The 18,648-nt window shown below is 51.0% G+C and overlaps 1 protein-coding gene across 1 annotated transcript in view; it reads left to right on the top strand.

Moving 5' to 3' along the window:
• The window catches only part of UNC13B (unc-13 homolog B), a 294,094-nt gene that overhangs the window by 54,176 nt on the left and 221,270 nt on the right, over positions 1-18,648 (top strand). The window contains exon 7 of the mRNA XM_060236646.1: positions 7-64. Coding sequence (XP_060092629.1) covers positions 7-64 — 58 coding nt within the window. The remainder of the gene's footprint in view (positions 1-6; positions 65-18,648) is intronic.

Consider the following 18,648-nt stretch of genomic DNA (forward strand, 5'->3'; position numbering starts at 1 on the left):
TCTTAGCATTTGTTCGGGGAAGATGTCGAGGACCAGCCGCTGCCACCGGCTCCCTCCCAGTGCTGTAAGTCAGACGTCGACATTTTTTCTTTGGCTGTTTGGATTCCCCCAGCAAGTTGTGGTCTTCCTTGTTCTTCTTTCCAGGAAGGAGGCAGGATATTTGCTGCCCTGTCGATGTTCAGGTTGATGCTAGACAAGCAGGATTTGTCGGGGGGGGGGGGGCGGACTGCATAGAAAGCTGTCTGGCCTCAGGCCCCCCTGCCCGCTGGTGTGTGTTTCACAAAGAAGAAGATATTGGATTTATTCCCTCCCTCCGCTCCAAAGAGTCTTAGAGTGGCTCACAATCTCCTTTCCCTTCCTCCCCCACAACAGACACCCTGTGAGGTGGGTGGGGCTGAGAGGGCTCTCACAGCAGCTGCCCTTTCAAGGACAACCTCTGCCAGAGCTATGGCTGACCCAAGGCCATTCCAGCAGGTGCAAGAGGAGGAGTGGGGAATCAAACCCGGTTCTCCCAGATAAGAGTCCACCCACTTAACCACTGCACCAAACTGGCTCTCACAGAAGCTGCCCTTTCAAGGACAATGTGAGGGCTATGGCTGACCCAAGGCCATTCCATCAGCTGCCAGGGGAGGAGTGGGGAATCAAGCCCGGTTCTCCCAGATAAGAGTCTGTGCACTTAACCACTATGGCTGACCCAAGGCCATTCCAGCAGCTGCAAGTGGAGGAGTGGGGAATCAAACCTGGTTCTCCTAGATAAGAGTCTGTGCACTTAACCACTATGGCTGACCCAAGGCCATTCCAGCAGGTGTGAGTGGAGGAGTGGGGAATCAAACCCGGTTCTCCCAGATAAGGGTCTGCACACTTAACCACTACACCAAACTGGCTCTCACAGAAGCTGCCCTTTCGAGGACAATGTGAGGGCTATGGCTGACCCAAGGCCATTCCAGCAGCTGCAAGGGGAGGAGTGGGGAATCAAACCCGGTTCTCCCAGACAAGAGTCCGCACACTTAACCACTACACCAAACTGGCTCTCCACACCAAACTGGCTCAGCCAAAGCGCTTGCAAAGCCTTTTCCTGGAGGCTGCCGGCCAGTACTGGACTAAACCCTGCGGAGGCCCCTAGGTGGCAGTCAAAATCTTGCAGGGGGGGGGGGGGGCTTGCAAATTATCTCAGAGTTGGAGCACCCGCCCCACTGTCTGCAGCCTCTGCTGCAGCCTGCAGCCACCTTTTCAAAAGGCCTTTTGACGGAGCTGTGGGAGAGATGCAGAAGAAAGGCCAACTTGGCAACGCCACCAGCAGCAGTCGCACCAGGCAAGTTGGGCAAAGGGTGGCTCAGTTGCTGGCTGGCTGCGCACGCAGACTGGGAGGGGGGAAGCCAGCCCGGGGCCCCTAAAGGTATGGGGGCCCATAGGCCAGTCTCTGCTTGGGCTAATTGTTCACCCAGCCTTGCTGCTGACACTTCTGTCCAAGGAAGTGCTGACTAGCCAGTGCAATGCCTGCGCACGGAACACTTTCCATAGCCTGTTGCTGACGATGTTGCCTTTTGCACGAGCAGAGTGGGGCTCCAATGCCAAGTGTCTTCTTGCATGGCCAGCGCAGAGCTTTTTGACGGGGAGGGAGGGATGGAGGTGTTCGGCCTCTGAAACCACCTTGGCCGTCTGCACAAGGGCAGGGGGTGCTAGAGGAGGAACTGGGAGCTGCTCTGGGAAGACCTCACCTGGAGTCTGGTGTTCAGTTTTGAGCACCACATTTTAAGAAGGATCTAGACCAGCTGGAAGGAGTCCAGAGGAGGGCAATGAAGATGGTGAGGGGTCTGGAGACCAAGTCCTATGAGGAAAGGTCCAACACTCTGGGTCACACAATGGCCAATATGTGTGCGGATGGATGGATGGATGATAGATGGATGGATGATGGATAGATAGATGATGGATGGATAGATGATAGATAGATGATGGATGGATGGATAGATAGATAGATGATGGATGGATAGATAGATGGATAGATGATGGATGGATGGATGGATGGATAGATGGATAGATATACACTGTGGCTAATAGCCACTGATGGACCTGTGCTCCATATTTTTATCCAATCCCCTCTTGAAGCTGGCTATGCTTGTAGCTGCCACCACGTACTATGCCAGTGAATTCCTCATGTTAATCACCCTTTGGATGAAGAAGGACTTCCTTTTATCAGTTCTAACCCGACTGCTCAGCAATTTCATCGAATGCCCACGAGTTCTTGTATTGTGAGAAAGGGAGAAAAGTACTTCTTTCTCTACTTTCTCCATCCCATGCATAATCTTGTCAACCTCTATCATGTCACCCCGCAGTCGACATTTCTCCAAGCTAAAGAGCCTAAAGAGCTTACCAAAAAGAGCCTTGTAAGCTCTTGGAGGATTGGCTACATCAGGGGTGTGTGGCCTAATATGCAAAGTAGCTCCTGCTAGAATACCACCCCTGGCGGGGTGTGTTTGTTCCAGTAATGCTCTCCTGGGTTGTGTTGCCCTCTCCGCAGGGGCTGGGATGGAGCTGAGGCTCTGGCGTCGCTTATGCCAGTGGGGAAGCATTCCCTTTAAAGCAGAGACATCAAAACAAAGAGTCCCAAGCCGTGCATTAACCACCATACCACAGGGCTGTACTGAGATGCAGTGTTCTCTTCAGTCACCCTTCTCTGTAGGTTCTCAGCCCTCGGACTGAAGCCAGAGCTGTATTTATTCCAGGTGTCAAGTGAAAACTTTGTGTCCCAGCCAGAGTTCACTCTTGTTTCTTCTCCAAGTTTGGTGTAACGGCTAAGTGCGCGGACTCTTATCTGGGAGAGCTGGATTTGATTCTGCACTCCTCCACTTGCAGCTGTTGGAATGGCCTTGGGTCAGCTGTAGCTCTCACAGAGTTGTCCTTGAAAGGGCAGCTTCTGGGAGAGCTCTCTCAGCCCCACCCACCTTACAGGGTGTCTGTTGTGGGGGAGGAAGAGAAAGGAGACTGTGAGCCACTCTGAGATTCAGAGTGTAGGGTGGGATATAAATCTAATATCATCTTCTATTTAAAATCCATCTTATTGCTCTTGAAATGAATAAATATGAAAGACTCATGACACACAAAATAATCGTTGCATATGTCAATGAAATCGGAAACAGAGAGGCTTAGATATCATCGCTTATCCTGTTCTTTCTTAAGCGGGGAAATACTGTTTTGGGGATTCTCACCAAGGTGCTTTCAGAAAGAGGAGCCGGGGCCCTGCAACCCACACCTGAGACATTCCAGAGTGCTAGAGGTGTGGCTGTCATTTGTGTGTGTTCCGTGCCATCCAGTCACTTCCTTGACCCTCTGCATGAACGGCCTCCAGACATCCTCTCGTTGACGGCCCTTCTCGGGCCTTGCAAACTGGGGCTTCCTTGGCTGAGCCTGTTCGTGTCACATCTTATCTACTTTCAATAGGCCCAGCTACATGACGCTCAGAGGACTCCCTCAAAACCGATTAATTCCTCTCCTTGACTATATGATGCAAGCGTGTCCAAGCTTAGAATTAACTTGCCCATCGCGATGTTGCAAACCAGGGATCTGCGCTTTCTTCACACTGCAAGATTTACTTCTGGGCATTCACCCATCTTTTCACACAGTATCTTGTCACCAGTGTTCCCTCTAAGCTGAGTTGGTGTGAAGTAGCTCACAGCTTTTTAGCCTCCAGCTCACACATTGTTTGTCTTAGCTCAGGAAGGAGGGCCCCTGAGCAAACTAGTTTATGCAGCAGCCAGATTGCTCACTCACAACTTTAATGCCAGGAGCTCTGTCATGACTCAAGGGGGTCTTATCAATTGCTGCCACCACTCTGGGTTAAGGGTTCCCCTTGAGAAGGCCCAGAGTCCCCTCCCAAGCCCTTCAGGCCTCCGGTAGCTTAGGCAAAATAATAGGCGTGAGGACCAGGCAGAGAAGAAGATATTGGATTTGTATCCCGCCCTCCACTCCGAAGAGTCCCAGAACGGCTCACAATCTCCTTTCCCTTCCTCCCCCACAACAGACACCCTGTGAGGTGGGTGGGGCTGAGAGGGCTCTCACAGCAGCTGCCCTTTCAAGGACAACCTCTGCCAGAGCTATGGCTGACCCAAGGCCATTCCAGCAGCTGCAAGTGGAGGAGTGGGGAATCAAACCCGGTTCTCCCAGATAAGAGTCCGCGCACTTAACCACCACACCAAACTGGCTCTCACAGAAGCTGCCCTTTCAAGGACAATGTGAGGGCATGGCTGAGCCAAGGCTATTCCAACAGGTGCAAGTGGAGGAGTGGGGAATCTAACCCGGTTCTCCCAAGAGTCTGTGCACTTAACCACTATGGCTGACCCAAGGCCATTCCAGCAGGTGCAAGTGGAGGAGTGGGGAATATAACCCGGTTCTCCCAGATAAGAGTCTGCACACTTAACCACTATGGCTGACCCAAGGCCATTCCAGCAGGTGCAATTGGAGGAGTGGGGAATCAAACCCAGTTCTCTCAGATACGAGTCCACACACTGAACCACTACACCAAACTGGCTCTCCTGATTGTGAACAACAAAAAGGTTTATTGCAGTGCAATATAAATTAACAAGGTGCAATAAAACAGTAAAAGGGTGAAGGGAAAAATAAACAAATGCCCTAACGCATCTGAACCTACTGTCCCTACTGTCTCAATCAAACCTCGTGTACTCCCCCTTCCTCTAAGGGCAAGGGTTTCTTCCTGGCAGCAGCTCCTCCTAAGCTCTGCCCCCTAGGAAAAGAACACACCCTGCCTGGGCTTGGCCTTTATATATTCTCTTCCCAGGCCCCGTCCCTCTCTGGGCCCGTTTCCCTCCAAAACCCTTGCTACCCAATCAGAGGGATAGAGGGGATCCTGGGAAATGTAGGCTCTTCCCAGTACTCCTAAGCAGGCTTCCTTGGGGCCTGCAGGCCTCGCTAGGCTTAGGATCATGACAAGCTCACAAAGCCGATTTTTTTGTTTACAAGACTCCACAGGTTAGCTGGGGCATTGCTTGTCATGGATGTTGCGGTAAGAACTTTGCTGAAATGGTAAAAGATTCTCAGGCCTGCTTGGTTCTGTCATGCAGCATGAAGAGAGAGGGTCTGTAACAGCAGAAAGGGTGGTTTGGGGGTTTCATATGCAGGCAAAGTCCCACTTAAAATGTAGTGGCAGAATGAACCATTTCCGACCCAGTGCAAGCTGATGAAATAAGCCGTTCTGTTGGCCATTTGCATTACAGATCTTGCACAAAAAGTATTGGTTGCGGAATGTCGTTTTCCAAATAAAGATCATACTGAAGAGCAGACAGGAAGGGAAAGGGTGTTTGTGAGAGTGTCGCTGGTGTGACCTTCACAAGGGCTGGTGGGGATGTTTTGTGAGGCCTCTTGTCCTCTCAGGTGGCCACGGCAACCATCTCTCTGCTCCCTTCTTCAGTTCCTGGGCTGATTTTTATAGCACAGCCGTGGCAAACATCTCCTGCTGTGCAAAAACTCTTCATGTGAGTTGAGGTTTCTTTTTTTAAAAAGCCACCTACCTGTTTACCAGATGGGTGAGAGCTTCAACTGGCAGGTTGACTATGTGGGGGGGCTATATTGAACAAACCAGTTTTCTTAAAGCTTCAAGGCATTTATTTATTTATCAAATTTATATCCTGCTCCTTCTCCTTTGAATGGGACTCCAGGTGGCTAACGGCATATAAAACCTACCAATAAAAACAACACAAAAATACGGCAAATAATCCTCAAAATATAAAACGGTTAAGAACATAAGAGAAGCCATGTTGGATCAGGCCAATGGCCCATCCAGTCCAACACTCTGTGTCACATAAGAATGTAAGAAAAGCCATGTTGGATCAGGCCAGTGGCCCATCCAGTCCAACACCCTGGATCACAAAAGAACATAAGAGAAGCCCTGTTGGATCAGGCCAGTCGCCCATCCAGTCCAACACACTGTGTCACATAAGAACATAAGAGAAGCCCTGTTGGGTCAGGCCAGTGGCCCATCCAGTCCAACACTCTGTGTCACATAAGAACATAAGAGAAGCCCTGTTGGATCAGGCCAGTCGCCCATCCAGTCCAACACTCTGTGTCACATAAGAACATAAGAGAAGCCCTGTTGGATCAGGCCACTGGCCCATCCAGTCCAACACTCTGTGTCACATAAGAACATAAGAGAAGCCCTGTTGGATCAGGCCAGTCGCCCATCCAGTCCAACACTCTGTGTCACATAAGAACATAAGAGAAGCCCTGTTGGGTCAGGCCAGTGGCCCATCCAGTCCAACACTCTGTGTCACATAAGAACATAAGAGAAGCCATGTTGGATCAGGCCAATGGCCCATCCAGTCCAACACTCTGTGTCACATAAGAACATAAGAGAAGCCCTGTTGGATCAGGCCAATGGCCCCTCCAGTCCAACACTCTGTGTCACATAAGAACATAAAAGAAGCCCTGTTGGGTCAGGCCAGTGGCCCATCCAGTCCCAACACTCTGTGTCACATAAGAACATAAGAGAAGCCATGTTGGATCAGGCCAATGGCCCATCCAGTCCAACACTGTGTGTCACATAAGAATGTAAGAAAAGCCATGTTGGATCAGGCCAGTGGCCCATCCAGTCCAACACCCTGGATCACAAAAGAACATAAGAGAAGCCCTGTTGGATCAGGCCAGTCGCCCATCCAGTCCAACACACTGTGTCACATAAGAACATAAGAGAAGCCCTGTTGGGTCAGGCCAGTGGCCCATCCAGTCCAACACTCTGTGTCACATAAGAACATAAGAGAAGCCCTGTTGGATCAGGCCAGTCGCCCATCCAGTCCAACACTCTGTGTCACATAAGAACATAAGAGAAGCCCTGTTGGATCAGGCCACTGGCCCATCCAGTCCAACACTCTGTGTCACATAAGAACATAAGAGAAGCCCTGTTGGATCAGGCCAGTCGCCCATCCAGTCCAACACTCTGTGTCACATAAGAACATAAGAGAAGCCCTGTTGGGTCAGGCCAGTGGCCCATCCAGTCCAACACTCTGTGTCACATAAGAACATAAGAGAAGCCATGTTGGATCAGGCCAATGGCCCATCCAGTCCAACACTCTGTGTCACATAAGAACATAAGAGAAGCCCTGTTGGATCAGGCCAATGGCCCCTCCAGTCCAACACTCTGTGTCACATAAGAACATAAGAGAAGCCCTGTTGGGTCAGGCCAGTGGCCCATCCAGTCCCAACACTCTGTGTCACATAAGAACATAAGAGAAGCCATGTTGGATCAGGCCAATGGCCCATCCAGTCCAACACTCTGGGTCACACAGCGGCCAAAAAACCCAAGTGCTGTCAGGAGTTCCACCAGTGGGGCTAGAAGCCCTTCCACTTTGTCTCCCCCCCCCCCCGAAACACCAAGAATACAGAGCATCACTGCCCCAGACAGTTCCAACAATATGCTGTGGTTAATAGCTGCTGATAGACCTCTGCTCCATATTTTTGTCCGATCCTCTCTTGAAGCTGGCTATACTTGTGGCCGCCACCACCTCCCGTGGCAGTGAATTCCGCATGTTAATCACCCTTTGGGTGAAGGACTTCCTTTTACCCATTCTAACCCGACAGCTCAGCAATTTCATCGAATGCCCACGAGTTCTTGTATTGTGAGAAAGGGAGAAAAGTACTTCTTTCTCTACTTTCTCCATCCCATGCATTATCTTGTAAACCTCTATCATGTCACCCCGCAGTCGACGTTTCTCCAAGCTAAAGAGCCCCAAGCGTTTCAACCTTTCTTCATAAGGAATGAAGTCATACTCTAAATTCCTGGCCAAGTCAACTGCAGAAAGATGAACCCCATCAGGGTCAATAGAAGTGGCCACCACACCGGTCTGGGCTTCCCAGCCACATCATCTCTTAGATGGATTCAGCTGTAACCAACTCTCACGTAGCCCTTCCACCCCAGCATCCAGGCAGGAGGCCAAGACCGGAATTGTAGAGTTTGAAGGGACCTCCAGGGTCATCTTGTCCAACCCCCTGCACAATGCAGGAAACTCACAAACCCCTCCTCCTAAATTCACAGGATCTTCATTGCTGTCAGATGGCCATCCAGCCTCTGTTGAAAAACCTCCAAGGAAGGAGAGCCCATCACCTCCTGAGGAGGGAGCTTTTTCCACTGAGGAACCGCTCTAACTGTCAGGAAGTTCTTCCAAATGTTGAGCCGGAAACTCTTTTGATTTAAATTCAACCTACTGATTCTGGTCCTACCTTCCAGGGCCACAGAAAACAATTCCATACCATCCTCTAGAGGACTGTTCTACAAGGACTTGAAGATGGTGATCCTATCACCTCTCAGCTGCCTCCTCTCCAGGGTAAACATTCCAGCTCCTTCAGCCTTTCTTCATAGGACTTGGTCTCCAGACCCCTCACCATCTTCGTTGCCCTCCTGAAAGTCATACTTAGAAGAGGTAGTCTTGCTCCCAGCATGGCTGGTCCCCTTGGACGGAGATGGTGGTGCTCTTCACATTTTGCACTTTCAAGGTCACATAGGTGTTAAACTTTTCTGGAGAAGAAGAAGATGCTGGGGGCGGGGCTAGCTTTGGCTTTTCTTGTGACCCGGTAGTGAGGCTTCCGTGGCCCAGTACCAGGTCACAACCCTGAAAATGGGAAACGCTGCTCTGTAGGACAGCCCTTCAAGTCCTTGAAGATGGTGATCCTATCACCTCTCAGCTGCCTCCTCTCCAGGCTAAACATCCCCAGCTCCTTCAACCTTTCCTCATATGACTTGGTCATATTAGAGTTGGAAGGGACCTCTAGGGTCATCTAGTCCAACCCCCTGCACACTGCAGGAAACTCACAAATACCTCCCCCTAAATTCACAGGATCTTCATCGCTGTCAGCCGGAAAGTCTTTTGATTTAATTTCAATCCATTGGTTCTGGTCCTACCTTCCGGGGCCACAGAAAACAATTCCACACCATCCTCTATAAGACAGCCCTTCAAGTCCTTGAAGATGGTGATCCTATCACCTTTCACCCACCTCCTCTCCAGGCTAAACATCCCCAGCTCCTTCAACCTTTCCTCATAGGACTCGGTCTCCAGACCCCTCACCATCTTCCTCACTCTCCTCTGGACCTGTTCCAGCTTGTCTATATCCTTCTTAAAATGTGGTGCCCAAAACGGAACACAATACTCCAGGGGAGGTCTTACCAGAGCAAAGTGATACCATCACATCACGTGATCTGGACACTATACTTCTGTTGATACAGCCCAAAATTCCATTGGCCAATTCCATCCAATTCCTACTTTTCTCCCTTTCTCACAATACAAGAACTCGTGAACACTCAATGAAATTGCTGAGCAGTCAGGTTAGAACAGATAAAAGGAAGTACTTCTTCACCCAAAGGGTAATTAACATGTGGAATTCACTGGCATAGCCAGCTTCAAGAGGGGATGGAATAAACATATGGAGCAGAGGTCCATCAGTGGCTATTAGCTATAGTATATTGTTGGAACTCTGTCTGGGGCAAGTGATGCTCTGTATTCTTGGTGCTTGGGAGGGGCAATGGTGTGAGGACTTCTAGTGTCCTGGCCCCACTGATGGACCTCCTGATGGCAACTGGGTTTTTTGGCCACTGTGTGACACAGAGTGTTGGACTGGATGGGCCATTGGCCTGATCCAACATGACTTCTCTTATGTTCTTAAACACTTCTACTACAGCTGAGCCGCTTCTGCCTCTGGCAAGGATGAGCCTTGCAAATTAAAGGCTCAAGCTCCCACCCACCTCTGACTCAACAGCCAGAGCAACAGCAGAGGGTGGGGCCAGTAAGTACCCCCAGGCAAACAAGCTCTCCTCACTCAGCAGCAGTTACACCAAAGACACACAAAAGCAATCAGAAACCCCTCTCCAGCAGGCACCAAGCACACACACAGTTACCTCCCACAGCAACCCTAGGTAATGCTCCCCAGCAGTTTTAGAAAAGCAAATCAAGTCTCACTCACCTTACCAGCAGCTCTGTTCTAGACCCAAACACCTTCTACTGCAGCTGAGCCACTTCTGCCTCTGGCAAGGATGAGCCTTGCAAATTAAAGACTCAAGCCCCCTCCCACCTCTGACTCAACAGCCAGAGCAACAGTAGAGGGTGGGGCCAGCAATTAACCCCAGGCAAACAAGCTCTCCTCACTCAAGGGCAGCTACACAAAAGCTATCAGAAACCCCTCTCCAGCAGGCACCAAGCGCTCACACAGTTCCCTCCCGCAGCAGCCCTAGGTAATGCTCCCCAGCAGTTTTAGAAAAGCAAATCTAGTCTCATTCACCTTACCAGCAGCTCTGTTCTAGATCCAAACACCTTCTACTGCAGCTGAGCCTGTTTGTGATGCTCTTTGTTTGCGAGAAGTCTGCTGTTTTGCTGACTGTCAGAGCCTCTCAGTGTTGTGGGGGGAGGGGGAGAGAGAGGCAGGGGCTTCTGACCTCCAGTGCTCCCGGCGCTGTCGCTTTCCATTCTTATCTGTGCTGAATCATTCTTCCTCACGCTGTTCAGCCGGCCTTGTCAGTCACGACACAAAAGGCCAGGGAAAGCTGATCTCCCTTGAGGAAGGCATGAGCTCTCCGGGGCTCTTGTGCAATCAGGCTAACGGGCTTTGCGCCTGCACAGAGGTGAGCTTGGGGAACTCCCAGAGCTCGCTTTTAGGGGCAAGAAGCCAAAACATTCCACAGCACCACAGTGAGAGTTGGCGCATTTTGCAGAACTGCTGCTTTTTTCCTCTCCAGCATCTTATTCTGGGATCTCCACAGCAGATTTGCAAGCTTGAGTGGCCATGTTTATGTACTTGCTTGTAATAAAAGTGGCGCAGAGTGTTAAAACTGAAGTTCTGCAGTCCTAAGCTCTGCTCACGACCTGAGTTCGGTCTCCGGCAGAAGCTGGGTTTTTAGGTAGCTGGCTCGAGGTTGACTCAGCCTTCCATCCTTCCGAGGTCGGTTAAATGAGTCCCCAGCTTGCTGGGGGGAAAGTGTAGAGGACTGGGGGAGGCAATGGCAAACCACCCCGTCAAAAGTCTGCTGTGAAAACGTTGTCACCCCAGAGTCGGAAGCGACTGGTGCTTGCACAGGGGACCTTTCCTTGTAATAAAAGAATGATACAAAGGACTGTGAATTCAGGGGGAAGTGTTTGTGAGTTTCCTGCATTGTGCAGGGGGTTGGACTAGATGTTCTTGGAGGTCCCTTCCAACTCTATGATTCTATGATCACCATCTTCAAGGACTTGAAGGGCTGTAATATAGGGGATGCTGTGGGTTTGTTTTCTGTGGCCCCAGAAGGTAGGACCAGAACCAAGGGGTTGAAATTAAATCAAAAGAGTTTCCGGTTGAACATTAGGAAGAACTTCTGGACCGTTAGAGCGATTCCTCAGTGGAAAAGGCTTCCTCCTTGGGAGGTGGTGGGCTCTCCTTCCTTGGAGGTTTTTCAACAGAGGCTGGATGGCCATCTGACAGCAATGAAGATCCTGTGAATTTAGGGGGAGGTGTTTCTGAGTTTCCTGCATTGTGCAGGGAGTTGGACTAGATGACCCTAGAGGTCCCTTCCAACTCTATGATTCTAGGACAATAGAAAGGACAGTAACGTCACTGGTGCGTTATCTCCCTCCCCCAACTCCCCAGCTGCACGTGTAAGTCACCTTCTTAGGTGCTCTGAGCGCCTTTTAGAGACTTCAGGTGGAGAACGGTCTGACTCCACTTCCTCCATACCTGGAAGGAGGTGGGAGCCTTCCTCATTCTGTGAGTTGGGGGCGGCTCTCAAAAAAGCAGGGACGAGTGGGGAAAGCGAGGAGCACCTGACCCTGGGAGTGCAGCTGGTGCCTGGGCCCATAGGGGGAGCAGCCTTGCTGGTGGGGCATATTGAACCCCCTTCCGGAGATGATGCTGACGTCGCGGATGGAGATGCTTTTGGCTAGGAGTGGTCCAGCAGGGCAGTCCTGAGACTGAGTTTCCTTCGGCTGCCTTTGGGCTGTCTCGGAGGCCCTCCTTCTGTCTCTTTCCTCTGCCTCTCTCCCCCTGTGGCTTTGCCCTCTTCTGCCTTCCCCTCTCTCTTCATCCCACCTGCAGGTGTTTATACCGACCTCCACTCCCTTCCTTTGCTTCTCCCATCTCCCCCAGGTCCTCTGCTGCTCCCTGCACCACCGCATGTCCTTGCCCTTCTGGATCGTTCCCCTCTCAAGCGCTGCCAGTGGTGAGTCTCTCCTCTTACCGTCTGGGCAGATCAGCAGTGCAGAAGAAAAAGAAGAAGATATTGGATTTATACTCTGAATCTCAGAGTCTCAGAGCGGTTTACAATCTCCTTTCCCTTCCTCCCCCACAACAGACACCCTGTGAGGTGGGTGGGGCTGAGAGAGCGCTGACAGCAGCTGCCCTTTCAAGGACAACTCTGCGAGAGCTCTGGCTGACCCAAGGCCACTCCAGCAGCTGCAAGTGGAGGAGTGGGGAATCAACCCTGGTTCTCCCAGATAAGAGTCCGCACACTTCACCACTACACCAAACTGGCTCTGAAATGGGTGTGGAGACTGAGAGCAAAGTGCAAGGCACCATCTTCTGTCGCAGTGTTTCTTGTATGTCCACCTGGGTTTTCCTGTGCTGTCTTCCATCTTTCTAGATAGATCCAAGCAGGCAGCCGTGTTGGTCTGAAGCAGTTGAACAAAGCAGGAGTCAAGTGTCACCTTTAAGACCAACCATTTTTTATTTAGAACGTCAGCTTCCGTGTGCTCTTAAGCCCACTTCTTCAGACGAGGAATCCGGCACAGGGAGCAAAGCCCTACAGAGCTGAGCAGAGCCATACAGAGCTGGTAGGCAGTGGCCCAGAATGCCACATGGTACAGATTTCAGAACCAATGACAGTGAAGTGAAATGATCTGGAAGGCAGTGGTTTAGAATGTGAAATGGTACAATGCCATTGGTTCTTAAATCTGTGACATGTTGCATTCTGGGCCACTGCCTGCCAGCTCTGTATGGCTCTGCTCAGCTCTGTAGGGCTTTGCTCCCTGTGCTGGATTCCTCGTCTGATGAAGCGGGCTTAAGAGCACACAAAAGCTGACGTTCCAAATAAAAATGGGTTGGTCTTAAAAGTTCCATCTTTCTAATTCATTCTCAGTACTGCAGTGTGTTGTGCCTTGGACACGTTTTGTTTGCCTTCCCCCCCTCCCTAATTCTGTAATGCTGTCTCATAGAATTGTTTTTAAAAGTTTGTAATCTGCCTTGACAAAGAGAACTATTGTAACGTCCAATGTAAAAAAATAGAAGGCAACAACCAAAAAGGGAAAACAAGAGTTCTGTTCCCCAAGATACCAGAACTCAAGGTAACCACCACCAGAGACTCTCGTACTTTGGTTACATGATGGGAAGGCGAGAGTCCCTGGAGAAGACAGGAGTGCGAGGAGAAGCAGAAGACCCAGGCAGCACCTCTGAGATAGGTGGCCTCAGTCAAGGAAGCCACGAGGGCTCCCCTCAGCTTGCAAGACCTGAGCCAGGCTGTGCAGGAGGGGGTGTTGTTATTGTTGTTCAGTTGCACAGTCGAGTCCGACTCTTTGCAACCTCATGGACCAAGTCCCGCCAGGCCCTCCGGTCTTCCACCATCCTCCGAAGTCTGCTCAGATTCGTGTTTGTGACATCAGTAACGCTGTCCAGCCATCTCCTCTTTTGCCGCCCCCTTCTTCTTTTGCCTTCTGTCTTTCCCAGCATCAGGGTCTTGGGTGGATATTAATTCACAATGTCACCATAAGTCAGAAAGTGTGCAGCACTTTGCACACACACACACCCCATCTGCCTTGAATCTCAGTGAGGAAAGTGGACTATAAGTGAAGTAAATAAAAATAAATCTGAACTGGCTTAGTCAGTGAGGGTGGGAGGCAGTTCTGCATGTGCATTCCTGTGCTCAGCTTGAATTTTAATTAGCTGCTTTCCAAACGTGCGTCCCGAATGCTGACGGGGGTGGAAGAGGAAGGTGGCAGAGCTTGGCCTCATCCAGGAACAGGAAGGAAGGTGTTCCCATAGAGCACCTTGTCCAAGGTGGGCGCTTGGCAAGCAGGTGGCCTCCCACTCACCTGCACAGGGGCTTGTGTGGGTTGGAAGTCGGTTGCTTCGCCCCTGCCTCGGGAAGTGTCATAGAATTCACAGGATCTTTATCGCTGTCAGGTGGCCATCTAGCCTCTGTTGAAAAACCTCCAAGGAAAGAGCCCACCACCTCCCAAGGAGGAAGCCTGTTCCACTGAGGAACCGCTGTAACTCATAGAATCATAGAAGAGTTGGAGGGCACCTCCAGGGTCATCTAGTCCAACCCCCTGCATAATGCAGATACCTCCCCCTAAATTCACAGGATCCTCATTGCTGTCAGAGGGCCATCTAGCCTCTGTAGAAACCTCCAAGGAAGGAGAGCCCACCACCTCCCGAGGAAGCCTGTTCCATTGAGGAACCGCTCTAACAGCCAGGAAGTTCTTCCTAATGTTGAGCCGGAAACTCTTTTGATTTAATTTCAACCCATTGAAGAATCATAGAATCATAGAGTTGGAAGTGACCTCCAGGATCTAGTCCAACCCCTTGCACACTGCAGGAAACTCACAAATACTTCCCCCTAAATTCACAGGATCTCCATCACTGTCAGCCGGAAAGTCTTTTGATTTAATTTCAACCCGTTGGTTCTGGTCCTACCTTCCGGGGCCACAGAAAACAATTCCACACCATCCTCTATATGACACCCCTTCAAGAACTTGAAGATGGTGATCCTATCCCCTCTCAGCCGCCTCCTCTCCAGGCTAAACATGCCCAGCTCCTTCAACCTTTCCTCATAGGACTTGGTCTCCAGACCCCTCACCATCTTCATCGCCCTCCTCTGAACCCATTCCAGCTTGTCTAGATCCTTCTTAAAATGTGGTGCCCAAAACTGAACACAATACTCCATGGGAGGTCTTACCAGAGCAGAGTAAAGCGATACCATCACATCACGTGATCTGGACACTAGACTTCTGTTGATACAGCCCAAAATTGCATTTGCCTTTTTAGCCGCTGCATCACACTTGACTCATGTTCAGCGTCTGATCCACTAAGACCCCTAGATCCTTTTCGCACAGACTACTGCTAAGACAAGTCTCCCCCATCCTATAACCATGCATTCGATTTTTGCTGGCTAAGTGCAGAACGCTTATCCTTGTTAAAATTCATTTTATTGTTTTTAGCCCCGTTTTCCAGCCTGTCAAGGTCATCCTGGATCCTGTCGTCTCCATAGAGGGCAGGAAAACCACATTTTGGAGGGAGCTGATGACCAATGGCCTGAGCCACGTGGAGCAGGGCCATTGGGACTGGTGGGGCAAGCCATGGGCTTCCTTGTGCTCAGCCACCCCATTGACCTGCCTAACCAAGCATTGCCTCCTCTGCTGGCAACTTTCCAGGGGCCCTGTAGCGAGAGATGTCCCCCAGCATCTGCTCCTGAGGTCATTGTCCTGGCCTAGCCGGGGTTGACCTGGGGGCTTCACTGGGGATCTGCAGCCCCCCTTCCCTTTTAGTGGGGGAGGGGTCAGAGACCCTCAGGGGGCTGTTTGCAACCTGAAAGCCTTGTGAGAGATGATCTTTCCCAGGCTGCCTGGTCATTCTGAAGCCATTGGGAAACGTTGCCGGTGATGGTGGTGGTGGGGAGAAATTTTAGGAGAGGTCTGAAATGAATGCGGTGAGTACTGGTTTATTATTGGGAAATGTGGGCTCTGTTTGGCCTCTTTGAGGTGGGACCTGCAAGGGGTTGGATGGGGGGGCTCTTGGTATCGGACTCTGGTCCTCTTGGGGTTTCGCACAGCTGGGGTCCAGGGAGGGCTTTCGACTGGCTGCCAACTCTCTGGTGAAGGGTCTGTCTGGGAAGGCCCGGAGCACCCACCCGACCCACAAACGCCTCCTTTCCGTGACGGAAGAGACGGTCGGACCCAGGCAGTTTAACAACAACAACGGGTTTATTCTAAGTGCTCAAAAACAAGCGGTTTGAAAAAAAGTTTGTCAACAGTGAATTTAGAAAACAGGAAAGGTTGGTGCAAAGAAATGGAAGCCCTAACGCAACTGGCTTCCATCTGCAGTACTGTGTTCAGTTTTGGGCACCACATTTTAAGAAGGATCTAGGCAAACTGGAAGGGGTCCAGAGGAGGGCGACGAAGATGGTGAGGGGTCTGGAGACCGAGTCCTAGGAGGAAAGGTTGAAGGAGCTGGGGATGTTTAGCCTGGGGAGGAGGCGGCTGAGAGGTGATAGGATCACCATCTTCAAATACTTGAAGGGCTGTCCTCTAGAGGATGGTGTGGAATTGTTTTCTGTGGCCGCAGAAGATAGAACCAGAACCAATGGGTTGAAATTAAATCCAAAGAGTTTCCAACTCAACATTAGGAAGAACTTCCTGACCATTAGAGCGATTCCTCAGTGGAACAGGCTTCCTCCTCGGGAGGTGGTGGGCTCTCCTTCCTTGGAGGTTTTTCAACAGTGGTTAAATGGCCATCTGACAGCAATGAGGATCCTGTGAATTTAGGGAGAGGTTTTTGTGAGTTTCCTGCATTGTGCAGGGGGTTGGACTAGATGGCCCTGGAGGTCCCTTCCAACTCTATGATTTTATGATTCTATGGCTGTCAGTTCTTTCCCTCTAATCCCAAACAGACTCCCCACCCTTGGGTGAGGGCACCCTCCTGCTGCAGCCTCCCCAGAGGGAATACTCCCCCCTCTCTAGCTTGGCCTTTTATTTCCTTCCTCCCAGCCCCCTCCCCCGGGCCAGTTTTTCCTCCCAAAATGCTGCCCACCCAATCAGAGGGACCGAAGGCATTCTGGGAGATGGAGGCCCTGTAGCTACTCTAATACAGGCCTCACTAGGCCTAGGATCATGATTGGGGGGGGGGGGGGTTCAGTCTGCAGTCTGTCAAGTCGTGGGGCTGTTCAAGAGGGAAGGGGGAAGACCTCTCAGCCAGACAGTCAACAAGGGGAGACATCTTGATCTGACTTGCCAGCTCCTCAGACACCCGCATTGCCTGGCAACCTATTGCTCTGTAGTCCCAAATGGTGGAACGCTTTGTAAAAGATGATATGTGGCAAGCAAGTTCTCGGTTTTTAGCACACCCACATGCTAAGCTGAGCCAGTCAGTCTCTCTCTATCTCTCTCCTTAAATGTCTGGCCCAGTCACTGACGAGATGGATGGCAGGTTCTTCCTTTAGATCCTGTGAAAGGCCAACCATTGCTGCCTCCCCCTTCTCAGGGCCCAGCCAGGTGCCTTCCAGGAAGCAGTGGTCCATTCTGGTTCTCTGCCTCTCCCCTGCTCTGTTATTGCCTGAGGACGCTAACTTGGTCATGGCTCATAGCTTAAGAAGGCCTGGGAGAGACTGGTCATTTGCCAGCCTCCAGGACTCTTCTTCCATTGTGGAAATGTTCTTGAAGCAGGGAGGCCACGCAGATGGAAGAGGTGACTTGGCCATAGAATTGGAAGGGACCTCCAGGGTCATCTAGTCCAAACCCCTGCACAATGCCGGAAACTCACAAGCAACTCCCCCTACATTCACAGGAACTTCATTGCTGTCAGGTGGCCATGTAGTCTCTGTTGAAAAACCTCCAAGGAAGGAGAGCCTACCACCTCTTGAGGAGGAAGCCTGTTCCACTGAGGAATCGCTCTAATGGCCAGGAAGTTCTTCCTGATGATAGAATCCTAGAGTTGGAAGGGACGTCCAGGGTCATCTAGTCCAACCCTCTTCACAATGCAGGAAACTCACAAACACCTCCCCCTAAATTCACAGGACCTTCATTGCTGTCAGATGGCCATCTAGCCTCTGTTGAAAAACCTCCAAGGAAGGAGAGCCCATCACCTCCCCAGGAGGAAGCCTGTTCCACTGAGGAATCGCTCTAATGGCCAGGAAGTTCTTCCTGATGATAGAATCCTAGAGTTGGAAGGGACCTCCAGGGTCATCTAGTCCAACCCCCTGCACAATGCAGGAAACTCACAAACACCTCCCCCTACATTCACAGGATCCTCATTGCTGTCAGGTGGCCGTCTAGCCTCTGCTTCAAAACCTCCAAGTAAGGAGAGCCCACCACCTCTTGAGGAGGAAGCCTGTTAGAATCATAGAAGAGTTGGAAGAGACCTCCAGAGTCATCTAGTTCAACCCCCTACGCAATGCAGGAAACTCACCAACACCTCCCCCTCAATTCACAGGATCCTCATTGCTGTCAGGTGGCCATGTAGCCTCTGTTGAAAAACCTCCAAGGAAGGAGAGCCCACCACCTCCCAAGGAGGAAGCCTGTTCCACTGAGGAATCTCTCTAATGGCCAGGAAGTTCTTCCTGATGATAGAATCCTAGAGTTGGAAGGGACCTCCAGGATCATCTAGTCCAACCCCCTGCACAATTCAGGAAACTCACAAACCCCTCCCCCAGGTGGGATTCTTGGTAGGATTCTTGTTTCTTCAGTTCTTCAAGCTGCTGGTCTGCACATACCAGACACCCACAGTATTTCTGTCACGCAGTTCATAGCTCTTGGAAGGTGCCAGGTGAGCCCTGTAGCCTCAGAGTCACGGAGGTAGACATGTTGTGTTTTGGGGGTCCTTTCTCTCAGGCTGCCTCTCTGGGATTACGAGGCCCAAAACAACAACGCTGTGCCTCAGGCGTGTTCTGTCATGAGAGAGATGACCCTGGCAGATGGCCCAAGA

The sequence above is a fragment of the Heteronotia binoei genome, chromosome 4, assembly GCF_032191835.1.
Source record: "Heteronotia binoei isolate CCM8104 ecotype False Entrance Well chromosome 4, APGP_CSIRO_Hbin_v1, whole genome shotgun sequence".
NCBI lineage: Eukaryota > Metazoa > Chordata > Lepidosauria > Squamata > Gekkonidae > Heteronotia > Heteronotia binoei.